At 45.3% G+C, this 25,772-nt stretch overlaps 2 protein-coding genes across 3 annotated transcripts; one reads left to right on the forward strand and one right to left on the reverse strand.

Moving 5' to 3' along the window:
* Positions 1 to 782: 782 nt before the first annotated feature.
* LOC311132184 (HAUS augmin-like complex subunit 6) lies at positions 783 to 10,126 on the reverse strand. The gene is made up of 16 exons (XM_084165402.1): positions 9,648 to 10,126; positions 9,349 to 9,444; positions 9,179 to 9,257; positions 8,919 to 9,051; positions 7,374 to 7,518; positions 6,945 to 7,007; positions 6,726 to 6,780; positions 6,443 to 6,616; positions 5,946 to 6,145; positions 5,579 to 5,708; positions 5,355 to 5,457; positions 5,178 to 5,256; positions 4,757 to 4,889; positions 2,856 to 2,954; positions 1,898 to 2,030; positions 783 to 1,795 (listed from the first exon to the last, which is right to left on the reverse strand). Exons 1-16 carry the CDS (start codon positions 9,773 to 9,775, stop codon positions 1,038 to 1,040), a joined length of 2,508 nt encoding a protein of 835 aa, XP_084021528.1. The 5' UTR covers positions 9,776 to 10,126; the 3' UTR covers positions 783 to 1,037.
* A 3-nt stretch (positions 10,127 to 10,129) lies between these two features.
* LOC311132185 (tripartite motif-containing protein 16-like) lies at positions 10,130 to 13,933 on the forward strand. Of its 2 annotated transcripts, none has more exons than XM_084165403.1 (6): positions 10,130 to 10,977; positions 11,399 to 11,494; positions 11,704 to 11,994; positions 12,365 to 12,524; positions 12,641 to 12,700; positions 12,826 to 13,933. In XM_084165403.1, exons 1-6 carry the CDS (start codon positions 10,387 to 10,389, stop codon positions 13,353 to 13,355), a joined length of 1,728 nt encoding a protein of 575 aa, XP_084021529.1. In that variant the 5' UTR covers positions 10,130 to 10,386; the 3' UTR covers positions 13,356 to 13,933. The 2 variants fall into 2 exon arrangements, with proteins under 2 accessions (XP_084021529.1, XP_084021530.1); XM_084165404.1 differs by having other exon boundaries at positions 11,704 to 11,937.
* Positions 13,934 to 25,772: the final 11,839 nt, after the last annotated feature.

Below are 25,772 nucleotides of genomic sequence, written 5' to 3' on the forward strand. Positions count from 1 at the left end.
TGCCAAGATAATCCATCCAATTGACAGGTGTGGCATATCAAGAAGCTGATTAAACAGCATGATCATTACACAGGTGCACCTTGTGCTGGGGACAATAAAAGGCCACTAAAATGTGCAGTTGTTGTCATACAATGCCACAGATGTCTCAGGTTTTGAGGGAGCGTGCAATTGGCAAGCTGACTGCCAGAATGGCCACCAGAGCTGTTGACAGAGAATTGAATGTTCATTTCTCTAACATAAACCGTTGTTTTAGAGAATATGGCAGTACCTCCAACCGGCCTCACAACCGCAGACCACGTGTAACCACGCCAGCCCAGGACCTCCACATCCAGCTTCTTCACCAGAAACCGTCTCAGGGAAGCTCATCTGCGCAGTCGTCGTCCTTGCCAGGGTCTTGACCGGACTGCAGTTTCGCCACACAACCGATTCAGTGGGCAAATGCTCACCCAGTGGTGGAAAAAGTATCCAAATTGTCATTATAAAAGTAAAGATACCTCAATAGAAAATTACTCAAGTGAAAGTCACCCAGTAAAATACAAGTAAAAGTCTAAAAGTATTTGGTTTTAAATATACATCAGTATCAAAAGTAAATGTAATTGCTAAAATATATTTAAGTATCAAAAAATAATTCATTATGAACTGTAACTCAGTAAAATCTTTGAAATTGTTGCATTTGTTGTTCAGTGTAGTTTGAATGATTGAACCCCCAATAACCCCACGCAAGTGTAAACAAGGCCTTTACAAGGCCAGGAAATTAATCTGCAAAAGGTATTAACCCTGATTGACATTGATAACAATTTAATCCATTTAACAATATACAATTCATGTTTGTTTATTATCACCCATCATATTTCACTTTAGACAAAAAAAAAACTATTCAAAACATCAATGTAAGTTTCTGTAGGAAAAACAGATTGGCACACAAATATTAGAATTGCAAGTGTATTGAAATTAGTTAGCCTTAATTGTGAAAAAGTAAGAAACTAGAAGACTGCGCAAAAAATACTTTTTAAAAAAGACACTACAGGTCGGAGACACTACAGGTCGTCTATGGGGGAGAATGTGAACAATTGCGGGAGGTTATACTGCCCTTTCCTTGGCGGCGAGGGGCTCTCTAGAGTGTCCAGATCCAGGGAAAAGACATTGTCCGTCACTTCCACTGTGGCTGCTGTCTCCAGTGTTGCTGCCATCAGCCAGTCACTGGCGTCCAGGCTCCTCTCGCCATGCTGTGGGAGAGAGGGCTCTGGTGCCCCCTGGCGGCAGTCCATGAAGGAGGCCTCTCCAAAGGCCTGCTGGATCTTTTCCAAACGCCTGCGTGCGTCCAGCAGGGCTGGCTCAGTCTCAGTGGGGGGGGTGTGGGGGAGGAGCAGCTCTTCCTCCTCGGTGTTGGACGTGTCCCTGGAGTTACTGGAGCTCAGGACACTGCTGTCATTGCCCGGCAGCTCGGGGAGTGTCTCCTGATCTATACTGAACTGCTCGGGGAAGACCTCTTGGTCGATGCTGAACTGGACCACGTCGCTGCTGCTCAGGCTATTGAGGGCCTCCATGTTGGAGGAGTCCCAGGACAGGGTGGACATGAGGGAAGCCTGCTGGGGGGCTGCAGTACTACAACCGTTTGTGGGATCCAAGCTTGTGCTCAGGGAGGGAAAATCGTGGCTAAGGGAGGCCTCCTGTACGTCGCTGAGGGGCATGAGGCAACCGAGGATGTCGTCGCAGTCAAACGTAGCAGACAGGAAGGCCTTCTGAGCCTCTCCTTCCTCCACCGCACTTCGCCAGGAACTCTTCACATCCAGAACTGATCAAAAAATAAAAATTACTCCTCTGGCCAACAAAAAGCAAAACTGGAGAAAAGAGCATTCTGCCTTTCAAAGTACATCAAACAAGGTCCAATACTCACTCAAACTCTCTGGGGTGCGTGGAATCTGCTTCCTGGTGGAGAAAGGGTCTGTGCCAAGAGTGTCGAGTAGGTCTCCCAGCTCGAGTCCCCGTAAACTTCTGTTGCCAGGGCTGGTGGTCACAGCCTCTGCAAACTAAAAATGCACACAAACCAAACAGTAAGTTATGCTCCATGCATGCATTGCATGTTAAGCAACATGGTACAGACTACATACCAGTCATATGCAGATCAGGGGTTGGAAAATAACTCCTATTTATTTAGTTCCGTTCCAGTGTTCCGACCAGCATTAGAAAGTTCTGAACCGGTTCGAACCAAAAAAAGTAATGGTTCAAATAGTTATTTTCTACCCTTTGAAATCAACAGTTTTTACATTTAGCCAAATCATTTACTCCACCAATTAGTGTAGATAGAGCACCTTGCTATGGAACATGTAAGCTAATGGTTTACATGTTTGATGGACAGTTAAGTGCAGGCGCGAGACGAGATCGATTTGACGGGTGGGGAGAGCAAGAAAGAGGGGTGGACATGGAGGGGGCTGGAAGCGCTGAGAATCATAACATGTGAATTTGAATTGTTTAGGCTATTATTAGCATCGTAACTTCACTTAATTATATACAAGACATTAGGAATATTGTTTGAACAAAAATAACATTAACTGGTTCTCAAGATTTGAAGGTAACGGTTCTGTTCCGGAACACTCGAGATCACTTTCGTTCCCAGTTCTGTTTCCGGTCCTCAAAATTTCTCTCCTCTGTTCCCTGAGCCGGTTCCAACCCCTGATGCAGGTAAGGGCTGTCTGCTCCGTATCTGTCCGTTGCGATTTCACTCAACTCGCCCCGGTCATCAGAGAGCAGGTATGCTATAGGGAGCGCTAGTGACGGTCAGAGCACAGCTCAGGACTGACCAGGTATCTGCCTCCCGCCAACCCCCCCCCCCCCCCCACGTATGGAAACGGTACCTGATTTGCCAAGTTGTCAAACTCAGAGTCGAGGATCTGAGCCTTTTTCTTCACTGAAGACACCTTTGGAGACGCACGAGGAGTCTTCCTTACAATGGCCTATAAGAAACCAGAATGGTCACATAGGTGATTAAACATATACAGTGAGGGGAAAAAAGTATTTGATCCCCTGCTGATTTTGTACATTTGCCCACTGACAAAGAAATGATCAGTCTATAATTTTTAAATGGTAGGTTTATTTGAACAGTGAGACAGAATAACAACAACAAAAATCCAGAAGAACGAATGTCAAAAATGTTATAAATTGATTTGCATTTTAATGAAGGAAATAAGTATTTGACCCCTCTGGAAAACATGACTTAGTACTTGGTGGCAAAACCCTTGTTGGCAATCACAGAGGTCAGACGTTTCTTGTAGTTGGTCACCAGGTTTGCACACATCTCAGGAGGGATTTTGTTCCACTCCTCTTTGCAGATCTTCTCCAAGTCATTAAGGTTGAGGCTGACGTTTGGCAACTCGAACCTTCAGCTCCCTCCACAGATTTTCTATGGGATTAAGTTCTGGAGACTGGCTAGGCCACTCCAGGACCTTAATGTGCTTCTTCTTGAGCCACTCATTTTGTTGCCTTGGCCGTGTGTTGGGTCATTGTCATGCTGGAATACCCATCCACGACCCATTTTCAATGCCCTGGCTGAGGGAAGGAGGTTCTCACCCAAGATTTGACGGTACATGGCCCTGTCCATCGTCCCTTTGATGCAGTGAAGTTGTCCTGTCCCCTTAGCAGAAAAACACCCCCAAAGCATAATGTTTCCACCTCCATGTTTGACAGTGGGGATGGTGTTCTTGGGGTCATAGGCAGCATTCCTCCTCCTCCAAACACAGCGAGTTGAGTTGATGCCAAAGAGCTCCATTTTGGTCTCATCTGACAACAACACGTTCACCCAGTTCTCCTCTGAATCATTCAGAAGTTAATTGGCAAACTTCAGACGGGCATGTATATGTGCTTTCTTGAGCAGGGGGACCTTGCGGGCGCTGCAGGATTTCAGTCCTTCACGGCGTAGTATGTTACCAATTGTTTTCTTGGTGACTATGGTCCCAGCTGCCTTGATATCATTGACAAGATCCTCCCGTGTAGTTCTGGGCTGATTCCTCACCGTTCTCATGATCATTGCAACTCCACAAGGTGAGATCTTGCATGGAGCCCCAGGCCGAGGGAGATTGACAGTTCTTTTGTGTTTCTTCCATTTGCGAATAATCGCACCAACTGTTGTCACCTTCTCACCAAGCTGCTTGGCGATGGTCTTGTAGCACATTCCAGCCTTGTGTAGGTCTACAATCTTGTCCCTGACATCCTTGGAGAGCTCTTTGGTCTTGGCCATGGTGGAGAGTTTGGAATCTGATTGATTGATTGCTTCTGAGAACAGGTGTCTTTTATACAGGTAACAAACAGATTAGGAGCACTCCCTTTGAGAGTGCGCTCCTAATCTCAGCTCGTTACCTGTATAAAAGACACCTGGGAGCCATATATCTTTCTGATTGAGAGGGCGTCAAATACTTATTTCCCTCATTAAAATGCAAATCAATTTATAACATTTTTGACACACGTTTTTCTGGATTTTTTTGTTATTCCGTCTTTCACTGTTCAAATAAACCTACCATTAAAATTATAGACTGATCATTTCTTTGTCAGTGGGCAAACGTACAAAATCAGCAGGGAATCAAATACTTTTTTCCCTCACTGTACATAAATTAGGGACATTTTGGTATGCAGGAGCGGCTGAAAGGCCAAAAGTCTTTAAATCTGAGAAGCAGATTTATAATATTGAATTAGCTAAAACAATTAGCCTTTAAAAAATGATTTAAAAAAAAGCTGAATAGGATGCTTGTTGCACATCACCTACCGGCAGGGGGCTTGGTGAGGGAGCCATGGCAGGTAAAGCCATTGGAGTTTCACAGAGTGCATGGAGGGGAGTCAGTGGGGAAAAGTCCACACCAGGAAGACATGCAACCCTCTCAACAGCTGGAGGGCAAAGGCTGTTCAAAAAAGAGACCTGTTATAAAGACATCTTCTGTGGATCAAATGTTGGAGCTATGGTTAGAAAAAAACAAGACTGAATAACGGTTGTCTGCTCCGTATCTGTCCGTTGCGATTTCACTCAACTCGCCCCGGTCATCAGAGAGCAGGTATGCTATAGGGAGGGCTAGTGACGGACAGAGCACAGCTCAGGACTGACCAGGTATCTGCCTCCCAACAACACAGAGGAATCAGACTACAAGTTGCCCATTAGCAATGAATACAAGTCAAGCAGAGTATTAATATACCTTTTGAGGGCATAATCCATTATGGTTACAGTCTCCTTTGGAACAGAGTCAGTCGCCACAGGCTTCTCTTCAGGAAATTCTAAGTTATGAAAACACCACAAGGTACCACTTGTTAAAATATTCAGTTAAACAATAAAGCAACTTAGAAGTGATAATGTTTTGTTTGGCTTTACTGACCGGGTAGCTTGGCCGGATACTGAGAGAAAATGCTCGATTTGAAGCTGGCTTCGGTGGCCGGCTCAAAGGACAGAGGAGCCATTGGGAACAGAAATGTAAGGGCCTAAAAGGAGACAGAGTACAGCCCTCAGTCCGAGTTGAATAGCCCTGGCCTTGGGAGTAGCGGCTGTATCTGGACAGAGTTGTTTAATACATCCAGGTCACAAACTGTAAAAGGCACTTACAGGATCCTCGTTGAGAAACGCGGTCAGCGGCATGCGTTTCAGACAGTCCGCCCATTTCCGGTCCCACTCCGCCTCCAACTTTCTGATGACGGTCTTCACCTCGGGAATTTCTTCCTTTGAAATCCTCTTCCTGGAAAAAGAGAGCGACAGTCGGATGCAGAGATGCCAGAGAGAACAGAGCTTGACAGTTATAAATAGGTATTACTACTGCTCAATATGGATTTAAAATTGCTGTTGCCCTGTCTTCTGTTAAAATAAAATGAATTACAAACATGTTAAATGCTGCTATGCAACTCAAACAGTAATACATCAAATGGGTAGCAGTTCCCCAACAAGCAAGCCTCTGCGATAACAGTTTGTAGCCCACCTCATGAGTCGGAGGTCCTCCAGGGCGCGTGCCATCTGTAGGTTCCTCTCCTGCAGGTGCAAGGGGTGGAGCTGGGAAATGGGGGTGTCTCCTGCCACCCGGCACCTCTCCTCCCCCAGGAGGCCCAGAGTCTGACGGAGCAGCTCCAGCATACGGAGGATGTTCAGCTGGCCTGCCTCGTAAACACTGCCCACACTCGACTGGAGCACACACAGAACTTACTTAGTGATAAACAGAGCAGTACCCACATTACTCCCAGCAAGTTCCACTTATTTTATGCATTTCAAGTACTAGCATACCTGATTCAATCTGTTAACTAATCACCATTCCTTAGTTTCATCTGTTGTGCTAGTTCTGGAACATATCAAACATGTGGAACAGCTGGGGGTACTTGAGGAGAGGTTTGAGAAACATTGCACTGAAATATGGATTGGGTTCCAAACGCACCGTCACCCGCTAAGCTAAAAAGGCAATGATGTAATTTTTGTGCATCTCACCAGGTGGGATAACTGCTCTAGTCGCTCCAGCAGAACCCGGGGGATTTTAAGGGAAAGGTCCGTCCCGTCCAGGGTGTACTGGTCAACATCTCCCCTGATGACACACTCCACCACCCGCCGCTCCTCCTCTAGGGTGGACAACACTCCGTCCATGGACGACCACAGGGAGCGCACCTGGGGTGTGTTCAGGGGTGAAACGGTCAGACTATTGCAGATGGAAATGTTTTGAACATCCATTTCTAGTCATGTTAAACGAACTGTCATTTATTAAATGAAGGAAAACCTTCTGAATCTTCTCAGCTTGAGGGGTTCCCTCCTGGTCAACTTTCTTGTGACGCCTGCACAGGGGAAATACATCATTTTACCAGCTGCCATTGATTATTAGCACTTTTTTACCAGCTGCCATTGATTATTAGCACTTTTTTACCAGCTGCCATTGATTATTAGCACTTAGGAGCGTAATGTTTGATGCAAAAAAATTGAACACATCTCAACTACATACTTGTGCAAATCATCATACTTTGCGTCTTCAGCCCTCCAATCCCTCAAAGACTTCACTCGAGACCTACAAGAGAGGACAGATGTAGAATGGCAAAACTAGGCATATTTGAAAAGAAACAACAGTTGACGGGCAAAGGCAAGACATTCACCTCAGGGCAAAGGCAAGACATTCACCTCAGGGCATACAAACTCCAAACCTCTGTGACCACCTGGATTTATGAGGGCGACTTGATTACCTGCTCATCATTTGCACCTGTGCTAATTAGCCAGAATCACACGACACACCTAACCAATGAAATAATGTTTTTTATCCAACTGTTTATCTCAACAAAAATGGGACACTTTTCGAGGCATTATAAACATCCAGAAAATATTAGTTTATCTACAAACACATCCAATGCCTGTGGTTTGTGCAGTTGCCATGACTTACTGGGCTTGTCTCTGGTACTCCTGCAGCATCCGATCCTGTTCCACAGCTCCTCTCAGGAATCTGGTCTTCACCAGCTGAAACCGCTTCAGCGCCATTTCCACAGAAGAGGCAGGGGCTGCCGCTGCTTCTGGGACCCACGTGCCATCTAACACACATTGGCTGCGTTCACACAGGCAGCCCAATTCTGATATTTTTTGCACTAAATCGGTCTTTGACCAATCACATCAGACCTTTTCACATAAGATATTTTTTCATAGCTCATCTGATATCAGAATTGGGCTGAACATAGTCACTAGCTAGGTTTCCATCCAATTGGCGACGGATTTATGCGAATATCCTAAAATCTGCATAAATAAAATGCCAGTTTTCCCACCAGAGATGTGTTTCCATCAAATGTACTTAATTCTGATAAAAAATAAATAAAGTATGTGCGTTATGACGTAGTGCACATAAAATAACTTTTGTGGTTAAATCCCCATGTACCAAATAAAAAAATACAAGTTAAATTGGTTTGCTTCACATTTTAAACTCTGATGGTTTTGTCACAAAAAAAATGTGCCTTATATAGCTAATGTGCCCACTCTGTTAATGCACGTGCGCTCTAGCCAAAAGCTTGCAGATACAATGCGGGTATAGCCTACATGATGAGATTATTATGGACAAAAGCGCAAGATTATTTTAATTTGTCAAACGGCAGCAAAGCATCGATGATCATGTCACCGGAATAAGACCCTCGATATTTATTGGAAAGCAGCATCATGGTCCTCACCTTGCACTTTCCCCACCCTGTGAAGTTAATCATAACTTATTTAATATGTAGCCTAATAAACTGCATGTCTTCCTGAGTCGTAGTGGGAGGACCACACAACATGTCATTGCGTGACTCCCAAGTTTACTTCAATATAAATGGTTATTATATCAATATTTGCGCATTAAAGCGTTTCCACCGCTATTTCTCGCATAATACATTTTACAGACAAAATAAAATCCCACCTTCTCTAGCATATTTTGTTTTGTCGACATTTGGAATGTTTACCTACAAAGTAGCTGTTTCCATCAGGTCTGTCGTGCCATTTTCCTTCCAACATGTACTTTATGTGCATAAAAAGGTTGGATGGAAAGCTGGTTATTGACAAACAACTCCAGACAAACGCTTGTAATTCACAGGGAGACGAAAAGCTATGGAGTCTGTGTTTAAGGCTGCGTTTAGACAGGCAGCCCAACTCTGATATTTTTCCCCACTAATTGGTCTTTGACCAATCAGATCAGCTCTGAAAATGATCTGACGTGAAAAGCTCTGATGTGATTGGTCCAAATCTGCCTGTGTGAAAGCAGTCTAAGAAGTCCAAACCTTGGGCTAGTCATACTGTAAATGTGATATTTCAGTTTTATTTTTAGGTATAAATTAGCTAAAAAAATCTACAAACCTGTTTTTGCTTTGTCATTATGGGGTATTGTGTGTAGATTGATGAGGGGAAAAAACGATTTAACCCATTTTAGAATACGGCTGTAACGTAACAAAAATGTGGGAAAAGGTCTTCCTACCTGTTGAAAATGTCTTCATCTCATTCAACATGACATGATTGGCTAGATGGAGCATCAGGTTGACGAACCTGGGACCACCAGGCGAGAGGAATAGAGACGCCACCACTTTGGGAACTGTGCTCCCCTGCTCATCCTGAAAGCACAGATCAAGTTCAAACGCTTTAGACCTGTTGACCAGACATACTTACAGACAGTATGCATCTGCTGCAACAAGTTGATCAAATACTGAACATCTGAAAGAAGACATGTCAAATCCTTACCATTAGATCTCGCAGCCAAGCACAGGTCACCTTACGGAATTCAGCATCTGCTTTGTGGTCCAACGCTGGCCAGCAATGCCTGCATACAAGACCCAACATATTACATGATTGCAGAAAATGACAAATGTGTGAAGAGAAACAACAAGTCGGGAATCGGACCATCATCATACCTGTATGCATCGTGGAAGCGTGCGGGGTTGAGTTTTTCTAACAGGAAATGGGTAACTATGTAGAAAGCATCCTTGTTTGGTTTGTCAAACATATTGCTGTTGGTGAGAGAAAGAAACTGGTGTCAAAACAGGCTTTTGACTGACCTGAGAGAATGGAGTCGTTCTGCCTATTATTTTATTTTCATTGTCGTGCCATCACCAGTTTGTCTCACTGGATTGAAACAGGGTTGCAAGACTGATGTTGATCATGTTAACGCTAACTGTTAACTTTGGCCGTTACCACAACAATCAATACTTACGGTCCAAGAATGATGTGTTTGACATTGGCTTTGTTGGCCCCTGATGATGCTGCGACTTCGGGTTGAAATCCAAGACCCAAAAGAGACCACCACAGATATTTGCTGTTAGTTTTCTGAAGAGTCGACATTCTTCCAGCGAGCTGAAAACTTTTAGATCTCAAAATGATCTAACTGCTAGCTAGCGGAAGACTGAAACATTCGATGCAGCTAAGTTAACGGTAGCTAGCTAGCTAAATTGGCTAGCTAGCTAACGTTAGTTGGGCAGAAACAGAAAGCGAACATAGCTAGCTATAGTAACTAACGTTACCGTCCTCGAATTTCAACAAACGATACAAATACAGTTGACGTAAAAATTAAAGCATGTACACCATAAATATCTAGCTATTCGACATTACGCAGGCCAACTTTGATTGTCTTCTTCAAACCGCCAAATATTTCAAGAAGAAAATAATTAGCCGGATGTTGATACGCGTACGTCCTGTGTTGCGCATAATTCTGTCCCCTGCAGATCTCGGATTGATCCTTCGCTGCTAGTCGATTCAACAATAACAACCACATTTGAATTGTCATATCTTGAATTGAAATCACGACTGGTAAAATGTGTATTATTGAATTGAAATTAGACTAGTTCAACTGGGGGACTGGGAGATATTTTAAACGTCTAGCTGTCTAGATTCATCCATGTTTTGTTTGCATGTAGCATTTCTGCCGGGGTGTGTCTTTGTGAGTGATCAGTGAAATGGCTGAGCAGGGAGTTCTCCTGGACCAGGGCCAGTTCTGCTGCTCTATCTGCCTGGATTTACTGAAAGAGCCGGTCACTATCAACTGTGGACACAGTTACTGTAGCAACTGTATTGAGGACTCCTGGGATAAGGATGATACAACGGGTGTCTACAGCTGTCCCCAGTGTAGACAGACCTTCTCTCCAAGGCCTGCTCTGATGAAGAATAGCCTGCTAGCCATGGTGGTCGGGAACATGAAGAAGACAGGACTCCAGCCTACTCCTCCTGCTCTGTGCTTTGCTGGACCTGGAGATGTGGAATGTGATTTCTGCAATGGGAGAAAGCAGAAAGCTCTCAAGTCATGTCTGGTGTGTCTAGCCTCTTACTGCGAGACTCATCTCCAGCCTCACTATAATGTAGCTCCGTTGATGAAGCACAAGCTGGTCAAAGCCACCACACAATTGCAGGACAATATCTGCTCTCATCATGACAAACTGATGGAGATTTTCTGCCGGACCGATCAGCAGTGTATCTGTTATCTGTGTACCATGGATGAACATAAAGGTCATGATACAGTCTCAATCACAGCAGAAAAGACTGAGAAACAGGTGAGAATCAGAGCTAATCTTAGAGTTATTGTGATCAAAACAACATGGCAAAAAAACATCACATTTAGATAGGCATATGAGACAGTTTTGCATTATGTCACATCAAATGAAAATCAAATCAAATTGTATTTGTCACTTGCGCGGAATACAACAGGTGTAGACCTTACCGTGAAATGCTTACTTACAAGCCCTTAACCAACAATGCAGTTCCAGAAATAGAGTTAAGAAAATATTTACTAAATAATCTAAAGTAGAAAATCAAATAAAAAATCATAAAGTAACACAAGAAAATTACATAACAATAACGAGGCTATATACAGGGGGTACCAGTACTGAGTGATGTACTGGGCCGTACGCACTACCCTCTGTAGAGCCTTACATCAATACCATGTAGCTCAGTAAAGTGTTTTTTTGTTCACAGAAGCAGATAGGGACGAGTCAGCAGAAGGTCAACCAGAGAGTCCAGGAGAGGGAGAAAGAGTTGAAGGAACTGCAACAGGCTGTGGAGTCTCTCAGCGTGAGTATTGACCAGAGGAGATTAACCATGTCATCTTTGTTGCAGTCGTGTTGCGCAGATCATCAGTTCCCACACCGCCTGGAGAAGTGTTTGATATCTCAGGAACCACAATGATATGATATAGCAATCTTCTGAGGCGCCAAGTTAGAGAAAGAGAATATACCTTTTTAACATGAAGCCGTCTCTTGTCTATGTTTGTGTTATAACAGCGCTCTGCACAGGCAGCAGTGGAAGAAAGTGAGAGGATCTTTACAGAGTTGATTGACTCCATTGAGAGAAGGCGCTCTGAGATGAAGGAGCTGATCGTAGCCCAGGAGAATTCAGCTGTAAGTCAAGCTGAAGCCCTCATGGAGCGTTTGGAGCAGGAGATCGCTGAGCTGAAGAGAAGAGAGATTGAGCTGGAGAAGCTGACACACACAGAGGATCACATCCATTTCCTGGAGGTAGCTTCACTGAGTGACCATCCGTCTGTTATTGCAAAAGGAACTCATTATTCTGGGGTGGGTTTAACAAAGCCTTTGTAGCTAGCTAAAGTAGTATGTTATTTCTATAGCTAGCCGACTTACATTTACATTTTAGTCATTTAGCAGACGCTCTTATCCAGAGCGACTTACAGGAGCAATTAGTGTTAAGTGCCTTGCTCAAGGGCACATCGACAGATTTTTCACCTAGTCGGCTCGGGGATTAGAACCAGCGACCTTTCGGTTACTGGCACAACGCTCTTAACCACTAAGCTACCTTCCGCCCCGACTTAGACTTAGGTCTCTCGTTGAACAGCAAAGTGCTTCATTTTAGGAATTTGTTAGTTCACACATAGAAGATTGACTGTCAAACATCCATAAAATGTTTTAACAAAATCTCTCTCTGCAGAGTTATCAGTCTCTCGCCAGTCCCAGTGTATTTTCAGACTTGCCCACCATCGATGTCTGTCCTCTTCAGTACTTTGAGGATGTGAGTGAGGCTGTGTCTAACCTGAGAGAGAAACTGGAGGGCATCTTGAAGAGAGAATGGTGCAGAATTTCCACCAGAGGTAGGTTAGAAAGTAGAGTTAATTCTGCATACTTTGATGAGATTGGAGTTCTAGCCTACACTGCATTTATATGGTCTAATCATAACTCTTTCACTGTGTGTGAATGTGCGTTTCAGTGAATCTAGTGGATGTTCTACACCCACCCAAGCCCAAGACCAGAGCCGACTTCTTACAATGCAAGTCCCTTTATCCTGAAGTTGCTAACAGTCGTATTTTCAATGATACTCACCACAAACCCTGAGATAAAAGTAAAGAGGGGGACTCGTATCATATCTTTATTTCTTAATTTCTCTTCCCTCAGATTCATGTCGGCTCACCCTGGACCCAAACACATTATACAGACAACTCTTTCTGTCTGAGCGGAACAGAAAGGTGAAACTGAAGCGCAAAGGCTACTCCTACCCCAGCCGTCCAGACAGATTCACTCAAATGTGTCAGGTGCTGTGCGGGGAAGGTCTGTCTGGGCGCTGTTACTGGGAGGTGGAGTGGAGTGGGTGGAAGATTTATGCAGGCGTTTCGTATAAAGACATCAGCCGATCTGGGCCTGCGGATGATTGTCAATTTGGACACAATGACAAGTCCTGGAGTTTAGAGTGCTGTAGTAATGGTTACTTTTTCCGACATAATAATGTAAAGACTGAAGTGGCACGCCCTCAGTCCTCCAGAGTAGGAGTGTACCTGGATCACCAGGCCGGCACTCTGTCCTTCTACAGTGTCTCTGACAAAATGACCCTCCTCCACAGTGTCCAGACCACATTCACTCAGCCCCTCTATCCTGGGTTCTGGCTTCATTGCTTTAAGACCACAGCTGAGTTATGTGAGTTAGACTAGAGGCCCATGTAAGTGATGCTTTAACTTACTATTTTGTGAGTTGTTTATCATATACAAACATTTCCTTCAATGAATCTCAGAGGATTGACTCTCACAAATTGAGCTCTCTGTAGTCTAGATAGAATTTGAGGTTATTTTCCCCAAATTTTAGGATGTTGAAAATGAAGTAGTTTGAGAAAAAGTTAATCTAATGTTCGTGCTAGTCAGACAATCCATATCACTAGTGAGATTTTACTTCTGACAGTATATAGTAGGGCAGGCAATACATTGTTTTCAGAATGATCTCTGAACTTGACCTGTCTGTGTGTTATTGCGTATTCTATGTCAGCAATTTTTATGTAGGCTACTGTACATATGTTGCAGTGAAAGTTTTTTCCCCCAGTATATTCAATGTTTATTTGTCCTAGAACTCATGTTGCATCATGTTACAGGTCCCCTCGAGGTCCACATTATACCAATAGTTTTTCAATCAACTGAAGTAAGTAGTTTACTGAGCCCTTATTTACAGTGTTCACTCAATATTGACAATGCTGAAGCAAATGCAAACTGATAAATAAACAGTGTATTTGTTGAACATCTGATTGGTGAACTACTTCTTTAACCTTCAAAGCCTAATGCTCTAGTGACAATCAGTAGTTGGTGTAATATTTATATTTGAGTCATTCAGCAGATTATATTATCCAGAGCGACTTACAGTAGTGAGTGCATACATGTTCATACTGGTCCCCCGTGGGAATCGAACCCACAACCCATGCTCTACCAACTGAGCCCATCCAGTATAATATGCCATCCAGGGTTCCCACTCAAGCAGCATGAATAATCTGTTTTGAAATACATTTAACCAAGTGAGTTAAGTACAATTCGTTTTTGTAAAATAAGATAAGTAACAATTGTTACAACAAGTAACAATACTGAATTAAATATATACTATTGCATTCAATTAATTTCCATTGTATTATTTGTTAGATTACAATTTTAAGGTGTTCCAAAAGTCTTTGTTGATGGCTGAGAACATCCTGACAAAGATGGAGGGTTTGTGTTTCTTCTCCTCGGGTTGAGAAGTGGAGGGACGACTCTCCTGAAGTGGAGCCGTGACAGCCTTTGGCACTATGCAGGGTGCTAGAGACCGAAGGGGAAAGTTGTCAGGTACTTCAGTAGGACTACATAGATTTTATGTTTCTCACATGTTGCTAATGTTGTGGCACTGGATTGTATCTAAAAGTGATACAATTATTGATTTGCAGACTTAAGTATACAATGCTCCTCTTCACGGGGAACCTTAATCTGGTCCTGAGCTTCCTCTGAGGGCTGTACTTCCTTTTTGTTGTTCCGTTTGAAGCACTAATTATTTCAAAATAAAATTTATATTAATCACAAATGGAATTATTAAAAAGCCATAATGTTTTGATAACAGCAATTCACAGGGTTGTTCATTGGAAAGTAGACAGGTATTAAACCAGGACCATTTCCGGTTTACCTTGAGATTGATTCTGAACTTGGCCATCTTTGGGAGGAATCTGAACCTCCCTCTGCCTTGTTTCACAGCCTGAGGAGAACTGGAATCACTCTGGGCCTGCTCCTCAGACCCAGTGGCTATGACAGATGCCTCTCTGTCATGGATGATGTCAGCCATTTCAACTGGTCGAACTTCAGCTGGAGGAGTGACTATTCCATGTTGTTCTGTCTCCATTGTGGGACTAGAGGCCCCAGACATGTTGTCCATCACTTGGTGACAGATCGCCCTTGTGAATAGATTCACGGTAATGTGGTAAATCTGTGAGAAGCTGCCAGACACCAGAGAGCTACAACCATCAAGTACAGTCACTCGAGAAGTAGTGGAACTTGAGCTGCGGCGACTAGATGCTCTCGATGGAACATCATGAAGGGAGGCTTCATGATCCAACCCCCATGATGAAGGAAGGAAGATCAAAGGAAGCAGCAATCGCTTCACTATCTACTCAGCAAACATGTAGATGAGTTCGGAGGAGAATGGTTTCCCCGCTTGATTTTCTTTCCGTGCATGGTTTAGCAGAACTGTGTCAGAGACACACTTAGCGACTGCCACCGAATTGATTAGTGGGATGCTGTTCTGCTCTTGAATGAGGCTCTCAAGTTGATCAACAAGGTCATGGCACAATGAGTGAATCTTCTCCTTTGAGATAAGTTCTTCCAGACGTGTTAGATCAGAGACTGGAGAAGTGGTCTGCTGCAGCACTTCAGGATCAAGATTTTCAATGATGAAGCTCACCACACCATTCTGGGTTTTTCTTAGGTCACTCAATGAGGCCCCGAATGCAATATCATCTCTTGCATCAAATGTAATTTTAATGATAGGAAAGCCATTGTCCAACTCAGTTGACATTGGACAATACTCACACTCTCCCAGTAACTCCAATCTCTGAGACCTTGAGCCTTTTGAAGCAGTAGATAAAGAAGATGAAGGTCTTTGAAGCTCTTGCCACTCCTGCTCTTTATCACCCTCACTGCAAACTGTCTCCACACCGTCCAGCATTGTTCCCACAATGTCATGGAGTTGCACCAGCTCCCCTGAGGTCATCAATTCCTCCATTCTGCTCATGTCCTCTTAGATGGCAATCAAGATTTGACTGATCCTTTTCTTGGCTTGCGCCATGGTTGCATCTGTGGTTTTTACATCTGGTTGATGATACCGGGTGAAACACTCTCTCAGGTTGTTTCGCAGGTGCCTATAAATAGTCTGTGCTGTAGACCAAAGTTTAAAGTCAGAAATGGCAACACCACTTTGCCAGCTCTTGCTTGAAGTCTCAGAATAACTTGAGGTACCATGTAGAAGGGCAGAATCAGTTGGCTGTAGACTATCAGTTGATTTGGTAGTCTGCAACAGGCTCTTCATGTCTTTCACAACGGTTGCAACAACACCAAAAGCAGATGAGTCAATGTTCATAGAGGAAGTTGAGGAGGAATCCTGTAGAATGCCAAAATCAGATTGACTGACCCGACTAGTGTGGGACTCTGATCGGCTGGAACTTCCCGAGTTGGAAAAGCACCTGACAGATTTAATTAGGACTTGTTTCACTCGTTTAGCTGCATGTCTCTGAAACGTTTCACTGGAGAGTTTGCAAATTACTGCATTAGGAGCAACGCAAAAACTCTGATGAAGAAGTTGCGTAACTTGCGGCAGAGATGTCCTTTAACCAAGCTATGATGTGGTCCCAAACTTAGTAGCCAAAAGGGACGTATCCGATAACATATTTTTATCTGAATATTTCAATTCCTCCTCAGGAACCTCTGGCTTGAAACATGACACAATTGTGCTCATAACCTCCTTAGTGGTAGAGTCGAGGTGAAACTGAATGATCTGAGGGCTAAGAGCCATCATAGGTCTGGAGCTTTCGCTCTGACCTCTACAAAGAGCCACTGCTCCTGGTGAGATGACCCCTGGAAGCATAGGCTCACTCTTGTTGGTTCCAAAATACTTTTGGATCAAAGTAGGAGCAGAAATGTTTTTAGCTTGCTCTAGATTCTCCTCTTTGTCTCGATCTGAGCATTTAGGGGCCAAAGTCGAGAGTAAAATCCCCTCAGCATATTCTGTAACCTTTTAGCAAGGTTAAGGGCCACGGGTAGAGCTTTCACTTTTGTGAAATCTGATTGTGCGATACACTTCAAATCGCTCAGAAAGGAATCTATAATTTCAGAGGCTTCAGAACCTATATTAATTGTAGATATTAAATGTTCTTCTGGCATATCTGGCAGATTCCTTTCACTGCCTAGATTACTTGAAGGCTCAGGTGTGCAAGCAGATATTTGTGCAGATAGACTTCTGCTAGACCTAATGAGCACTTCGCTAATAGCTTTAGTGACTTCTGACTTAAATTCAACACTGGAAAACTTCTCAATGGTTGACATTACAGGAGATCCAAGCATTTTCTCAGAAAGTTAAAGTATGTTTTGACTCACCATGCTGCCAGAGGATACAGTCTCTTTCAGAGATTTTTTCTCTACTAGGGAGTCTTCCAGAAGACCACGAACACTATCCCTTGAAGCGAAACAAAATTGACTTTGTGTGCGATTTCTCGAAGTGCATCCATTGTTCCTTACTCTCCTTCCTGGCATTTTCTGGAGATGACCATAACAGTCATGACCTCTCCTGTCAACGGTGCAAGGGAAGCCTCAATGTCCACATTCTCCTTAGATGGATTGGTTTTGGCTTGAGGCGCAGCCTGTCCCGTGAATCCAAACCTCTGCAGCTTGGCACAGATAACAGACACCAGCTTCTGGGCGGCCTGCATGGCGTATCGCCTTCCAGTGTCACACAACACTGGTCTTGATTTAGCTGAGCTGGAACAGGAGATGATCAGTGAGATGTCAGAGTTCACCTGACTCACAACATATCTGACCACAGATGTGGCCAATCCAGGTGAGCCAGAAGAGCAGGATTGATCACCCAGCGCCTGGAGAATTGTGTTCTCTGTGATCCCAAAGAGGGCATTCAGAGGATCTGTCAGTCGAGCCTCTCCTCCATGTGCCCTCTGCAACAAGGTCTGTGAACTTCAACACAAACACAATAATTGATCAATCTTATATAATATTTACATATTGATCTCTACAAATCAATACTTTAAATTCACCTAAATCACAATAATTGTAATATTTCGTTCTCTAAAGATGTGGTGTCTGCTTTATTACTTTACCATAAAAACAGTAGTTATTTAGCTTTTCATTCTTAGAACTGTCAAATGCTGTGTCATGTGTTGAAAAGTTCGCTTGAATTCAGTATGTATACGGTGCTAAGATCAGTTGGGTCAGGCTGTGATGAGGTGATTTTGAAGGAGTCAGACGCACGAGGGTAAATCACAGCATAACAGGATTTATTCTGAACCACAGAGTTACGCAGTAATTGTGCCTTATTCTCTGGGTGCACGCTGAGCAGGAGGAGACATACACCCTCACGTCCTTAGCCAAGGTAGGCCACCAGTACTTTCCGGTCAGGCAGCGCACTGTACGACCGATACCTGGGTGACCAGAGGAGGGGGACGTGTGTGCCCAACAGATCAGACGGTCACAGACAAGAGAAGGTACATACTGCAGCCCAGCTGGACACTGAAGTGGAGATGTCTCTGTGTGTAACACCGGCTCTATGTCCGCGTCCATCGCCCATACTACCGGCGCCACATTCAATCAATCAATCAATCAATCAATTTTATTTTATATAGCCCTTCTTACATCAGCTAATATCTCGAAGTGCTGTACAGAAACCCAGCCTAAAACCCCAAACAGCTAGTAATGCAGGTGTAGAAGCACGGTGGCTAGGAAAAACTCCCTAGAAAGGCGAAAACCTAGGAAGAAACCTAGAGAGGAACCAGGCTATGAGGGGTGGCCAGTCCTCTTCTGGCTGTGCCGGGTGGAGATTATAACAGAACCATGCCAAGATGTTCAAAAATGTTCATAAGTGACAAGCATGGTCAAATAATAATCAGGAATATATCTCAGTTGGCTTTTCATAGCCGATCATTAAGAGTTGAAAACAGCAGGTCTGGGACAGGTAGGGGTTCCATAACCGCAGGCAGAACAGTTGAAACTGGAATAGCAGCAAGGCCAGGCGGACTGGGGACAGCAAGGAGTCACCACGGCCGGTAGTCCCGACGTATGGTCCTAGGGCTCAGGTCTCTCAGTTGGCTTTTCATAGCCGATCATTAAGAGTTGAAAACAGCAGGTCTGGGACAGGTAGGGGTTTCGTAGCCGCAGGCAGAACAGTTGAAACTGGAATAGCAGCAAGGCCAGGCGGACTGGGGACAGCAAGGTGTCATCATGCCCGGTAGTCCTGACGTATGGTCCTAGGGCTCAGGTTCTCAGAGAGAAAGAGAGAACGAGAGAATTAGAGAGAGCATACTTAAATTCACACAGGACACTGGATAAGACAGGAGAAGTACTCCAGGTATAACCAACTAACCCCAGCCCCCCGACACATAAACTACTGCAGCATAAATACTGGAGGCTGAGACAGGAGCGGTCCGGAGACACTGTGGCCCCATCCGAAGAAACCCCCGGACAGGGCCAAACAGGAAGGATATAACCCCACCCACTCCGCCAAAGCACAGCCCCCGCACCACTAGAGGGATATCCCCAACCACCAACTTACAATCCTGAGACAAGGCCGAGTATAGCCCACAGAGGTCTCCACCACAGCACAAACCAAGGGGGGGGCGCCAACCCAGACAGGAAGATCACGTCAGTAACTCAACCCACTCAAGTGACGCACCCCTCCCAGGGACGGCATGAAAGAGCACCAGCAAGCCAGTGACTCAGCCCCTGCAACAGGGTTAGAGGTAGAGAACCCCAGTGGAGAGAACCGGCCTGGCAGAGACACGGGCTGTTCGTTGCTCCAGCCTTTCCGTTCACCTTCACACTCCTGGGCCAGACTACACTCAATCATATGACCTACTGAAGAGATAAGTCTTCAGTAAAGACTTAAAGGTTGAGACCGAGTCTGCGTCTCTCACATGGGTAGGCAGACTGTTCCATAAAAATGGAGATCTATAGGAGAAAGCCCTGCCTCCCGCTGTTTGCTTAGAAATTCTAGGGACAATTAGGAGGCCTGCGTCTTGTGACCGTAGCGTACGTATTGGTATGTACGGCAGGACCAACTCGGAAAGATAGGTAGGAGCAAGCCCATGTAACGCTTTATAGGTTAACAATAAAACCTTGAAATCAGCCCTTGCCTTAACAGGAAGCCAGTGTAGGGAAGCTAGCACTGGAGTAATATGATCAAATTTCTTGGTTCTAGTCAGGATTCTAGCAGCCGTATTTAGCACTAACTGAAGTTTATTTAGTGCTTTATCCGGGTAGCCGGAAAATAGAGCATTGCAGTAGTCTAACCTAGAAGTAACAAATGCATGGATTAATTTTTCTGCATCATTTTTGGACAGAAAATTTCTGATTTTTGCAATGTTACGTAGATGGAAAAAAGCTGTCCTTGAAACAGTCTTGATATGTTCGTCAAAAGAGAGATCAGGGTCAAGAGTAACGCCGAGGTCCTTCACAGTTTTATTTGAGACGACTTTACAACCATCAAGATGAATTGTCAGATTTAACAGAAGATCTCTTTGTTTCTTGGGACCTAGAACAAGCATCTCTGTTTTGTCCGAGTTTAAAAGTAAAAAGTTTTCAGCCATCCACTTCCTTATGTCTGAAACACAGGCTTCTAGCGAGGGCAATTTTGGGGCTTCACCATGTTTCATTGAAATGTACAGCTGTGTGTCATCCGCATAGCAGTGAAAGTTAACATTATGTTTTCGAATAACATCCCCAAGAGGTAAAATATATAGTGAAAACAATAGTGCAGGAGGTCGGGAGTATGGACCTCTCCTCTGGGTCATACAGCCGTGAAAGTGTGTCTGCCTTCACGTTCTTCGTACCCGGGATGTAAGATCAAACCGGGTGAAGAATAGGGCCCACCTGGCCTGGCGAGGGTTCCGTCTCCTCGCTGCCCGGATGTACTCCAGGTTACGGTGGTCCGTCCAGACTTGAAAAGGGTGTTTCGCCACCTTAAGCCAGTGCCTCCACACGGTCAGGGCTCGAACAACAGCCAACAGCTCCCGATCACCAACGTCGTAGTTCTGCTCCGCCCAGCTGAGCATCTTGGAGAAGAAGGCACACGGGCGGAGCTTGGGTGGCGTGCCCGAGCGTTGAGATAAGACAGCGCCTATCCCTACCTCGGACACATCCACCTCCACTATGAACGGTAGTGATGGATCGGGATGGGCCAGTACCGACGCTGAAGTGAACAGAACCCTCAGGTTACTTAATGCCCTGTCAGCCTCAGCAGACCAGCAGTGATGTGATGGGAGCTGCGACCTTGCCAAAGCCCCGGATAAACCTCCGATAGTAGTTGGCAAAGCCAATAAAGCGCTGCACCTCTTTAACCGTGGTTGGAGTCGGCCAATTACGCATGGCTGAAATGCGATCTCCCTCCATCTCCACACCTGAGGTGGTAATGCGGTATCTGAGGAAGGAGACAGACTGTTGGAAAAACAGACACTTTTCTGCCTTGGCATAAAGGTCATGTTCCAACAGTCGGGCCAGCACTTTGCGAACCAGGGACACATGCTTGGCGCACGTAGCAGAATACACCAGAATGTCATCGATGTAGACCACTACACCGCGACCAAGCATCGTGGTTGTGCTGAACGCTGTCTTCCACTTGTCCCCCTCTCAGACACGCACCAGGTTGTATGCACTCTGGAGATCTAATTTTGTGAAGAAGCGCGCCCCATGCATTGACTCAATCACAGATGGAATAAGGGGTAGAAGATAACTATAACATATTGTCCCCTTGTTCATTGCTCGGTAATCAATGCAAGGGCACAGACCTCCATCTTTCTTCTTCACAAAAAAGAAACTAGAGGAGGCGGGCGAAGTGGAGGGACGTATGAACCCCTGGCGCAGGGACTCGGAGACGTATGTCTCTATAGCCTCCGTTTCAGCCTGTGACAGGGGATACACATGACTCCTGGGAGGCACAGCGTCTACCCGGAGGTTTATCGCGCAATCCCCCGCCTGATGAGGTGGTAATTTGGTCGCCTGCGTTTTGGAAAATGCGTGCGCCAAATCGAGGTATTCGGGGGGAATGCGCACGGTGGAGGTAGTGTTTGGACTTTCCACCGTGGTTGCACCAACAGAAATCCTTAGACACCTACCCTGACACTCTCGCGACCACCCCGTGAGAACCCTCTGCGGCCAGGAAAAGGTGGGGTTGTGTAGTGCTAACCAGGGAAGACCTAACACAACAGGGAAATCAGGAGACTCAATAAAAAAAAAAAGTGACTTGCTCTCGATGAGTCTCGTGGGTAACCATAGTGACTGGTGCTGTAACCTCCCTAACGAACCCGGACCCTAATGGTCGACTGTCAAGTGCTCTGATGGGGAGTGGAATGGATAGGGGAACCAATGTAATGCCTAGACTATGTGAAAATGACCTGTCCATAAAATTCCCAGCTACGCCTGAATCGACCAGCGCCTTACACTGGGAAACTACCGTGTAATCAGGAAAGTGGATGTGTAGGGTACAGTGCGCAGCAGAGGGCTTTGAATGAGTGTGGGTGTTCGATACCTGGGGTGACGTGAGAGTGCCCTGCCTGCCGCCTCCAGACCCAAAAGAACGCCAACGACAGCGTGCAGCAGAATGTCCTCCTGTGCCACAAGAGTGACACTGGCGCTGTCGTCCTCCACTCTCCCGGATCGCCGCTCCATCATCTCGTGATCCAGGTTGGTGGGGGGGGTAGAACGGGCAGGCCCCTTCCAGGACATCCTCTAGAAGCCAGCAGGTTGTCCAACCGGATGGCCATGTCCACCAGTTGATCGATAGACAACGTGGTGTCCCAGCAGGCTAGCTCCCTTTGGACGTCCTCTCGTAGATGGCACCGGAAGTGGTCAATGAGGGCCCGCTCGTTCCACCCGGATCCAGCCGCTAGAGTACGAAACTCCTGGGAGAAGTCCTGCGCGGTCCTCGTCCCTTGCCTCAGGTGGACCAGCCGCTCACCCGCCTCTCTACCTTCGGGCGGGTGATCGAAGATGGCCCGAAAGAGGCGAGCGAACTCCCCGTAGTTGGCCCACTCCAGGGCTTTCCCTGAGAGGCAGGAGACGAGGGCGGACACATTCTCCCGCTCCGATGGAGCCGGGCTGATGGTCGAGAAGTATAATTCCATTTGTAGGAGGAATCCCTGGCAGAGGGCAGCTGTCCTGTCAAAATCCCGTGGTCGAGATATGTGAATCCCTCTGGGTGCAGGGGTGTGGGTGGGTTGATCCGGTCGCTCTGCTGGTCCCCAAGGATTGGGTCCTCTCCTCTCCAGGCGTTGGACGACCTGGAGAACCCGATCCATCGCTTCTCCCAAGCTGGTTAGCATAGCCGAATGCTCCCAGACCCGTGCCATGACTCCAGGCATGTGCTCCTCTCCTGCTGACTCCATGTTTGGGTGTGAAATTCTGTGATGAGGTGATTTTGAAGGAGTCAGGCGCAGGAGGGTAAATCACAGCATAACAGGATTTATTCTGAACCACAGAGTTACGCAGCAATGCGTAAAAACACTCCAGTGCGCAAAACAGGCGCACTGGAATATACAAGGCACTCAGGGAATATTCCCGGCGATACAAAATACACGGAGCTCCACCGAGCTTCTCTCTCCTCCGCAATAAACAATCACACACAAAGACAAGGGGGCAGAGGGAGCACTTATACTTATGAAGGGATATGAACCAAGTGTGTGTAATAAACAAGACAAAACAAATGTGATGATGAGCGGCAGTGGCTAGAAGGCCGGTGACGACGCACGCTGAAGCCTGCCAAAACAAGGAGAGGAGGCAGCCTCGGAGGAAGTCGTGACACAGGCACACAGTTGAAGTGTGCTTGGTGAACATACCTTCTAGAACAGGGGTGTCAAACGTACGGCCCGCGGGCCGGATCAGGCCCGCAAACGGGTTTAATCCGGCCCGCGAGATGATTAAAAAAAAAAAAAACTTTTTTTTCTTTCTTTTTTTTAAAGTATAAAAATGCGCTGCAATTTTTCAATAAAATAAACTGCTGTTCCAATGGATGGCGCAATAGCAATTGTGTTAAGCAAGCAAACTGTTTATACCGGGGCAGAGCAAGTAGGTCAAGCACGTGCAGCCAATGAGCTACTTTGTTTTTGCCCGCGATATTTATCACGGCTTTTACTTTTAACATCATGTGCTTTGGCACCCTCATTGCCCCAATATGTCTCTGTCAAAAAAGAGAAAAGTGGACGCAGAGTGCAGAGTGTTCCAAGAAAAATGGTCATCCTATTTAATCACGGAATTGAATGGGAAAGCTGTATGTTTGGTGTGTTCAGAGCATGTTGCAGTGCTGAAAGAATATAACCTTCGTCGCCACTATGTGAGTCTTCATGCCGACAAATATGACAACTTTCAAGGACAGCGGAGATGAGAGAAGGTGAATGAACTGTTGGCGGGTCTGAAGAAACAGCAGTCTGTGTTTACTCACAGCCGAGACATCAGTGACGCTGCAGTGAAAGCTAGCTACCTCATTGCTAATGAAATCGCAGTGGCTTCAAAACCATTTAGTGAGGGTGAATTTGTAAAAACATGCATGATGAAGGCAGCGGAGATTGTGTGCCCTGAAAAGCGGCAGGCTTTTGCAAATATCAGCCTGACAAGAAACACAGTTGCAGACAGGATTTCCGATCTTTCAGTGGATTTGGACAGCCAGTTGAAGCAAAAAGTAAAGTCATTTATTGCGTTTTCGGTTGCAATTGATGAAAGCACGGACATTACAGATGTTGCACAACTGGCCATTTTTTCATCCGCGGAGTTGATGACACATTGACCGTCACCGAGGAGTTCGTGGAGTTGGTGCCGATGACAGATACAACGACAGCAGCTGATATTTTTACCGCACTCGTCGGCGCCCTGGACAGGGTCGGAGTGGACTGGTCCCGCGCTGTCAGCCTGGCTACAGATGGTGCGCCCTCATCGGTAAAAATCGGTAAAAAAGCAGGCGTTGTGACAAAGTTCAGAGAGAAAGTGCAATCTGCAAATGGAGGACGTGATTTTTTGACTTTTCACTGTATTTTGCACCAGGAGGCTTTGTGTTGCAAGTCATTAAAGATGGATAACGTCATGAAGGTGGTCATCCAAACTGTTAATTTCATCCGATCCAGAAGCCTGAATCACCGTCAGTTTGACAGCCTTCTCAGAGAGAAAGACCACATCTATGGCCTGCCATACCACACTGAGGTAAGATGGTTAAGCCGAGGTGCTGTGCTGAGGCGTTTCTTTGATTTACGAGAAGAAATTGAACAGTTCATGGAAGAAAAGGGCAAACCAGTGTTAGAATTTCATTCCGCAGAATGGATGCCGGACCTTGCATTTATGGTGGATGTTACAGAGCACCTGAATAACTTGAACAAACAGCTGCAAGGGCGCAACAAAGTTGTCACGCAGTATTATGACAGCATACGTTCTTTCAAGTTGAAGCTGTCATTGTGGGAGACGCAACTTGCCGGTGGTGATGCAGCTCACTTCCCCTGTCTGAAAAATGTGTGCGCGACCCAACATGTGGCAGACATGAAGCGGTTCAAAGATAAAATAACTGGACTGTTACGGGAGTTTGAGCAACGCTTTCAGATTTATGTTTATATGTTTTTATGTTGATGTGCTATTGTTTTTAATTGATTTTATTTTATTTGTATATTTAACCTATTCTTGACTCTGTGGTTCTTGCACTTGTTTGGGGAACAGGATTTCATTATTTTTATCTACATTTCTGCCTGAGAAATGACACCCTGATATAGTTCTGTGATCTGTGAAACAGTTCTGTTAATCACTGAGGCATTGTGTGTTTGTGTGTTCTTTTTCTTTAGAATTTTCTAATAAACTTGACGTGTTTTATGATTAATAGTGATG

This window comes from Coregonus lavaretus (genome assembly GCF_964263955.1).
Source record: "Coregonus lavaretus genome assembly, chromosome: 7".
Lineage (NCBI taxonomy): Eukaryota > Metazoa > Chordata > Actinopteri > Salmoniformes > Salmonidae > Coregonus > Coregonus lavaretus.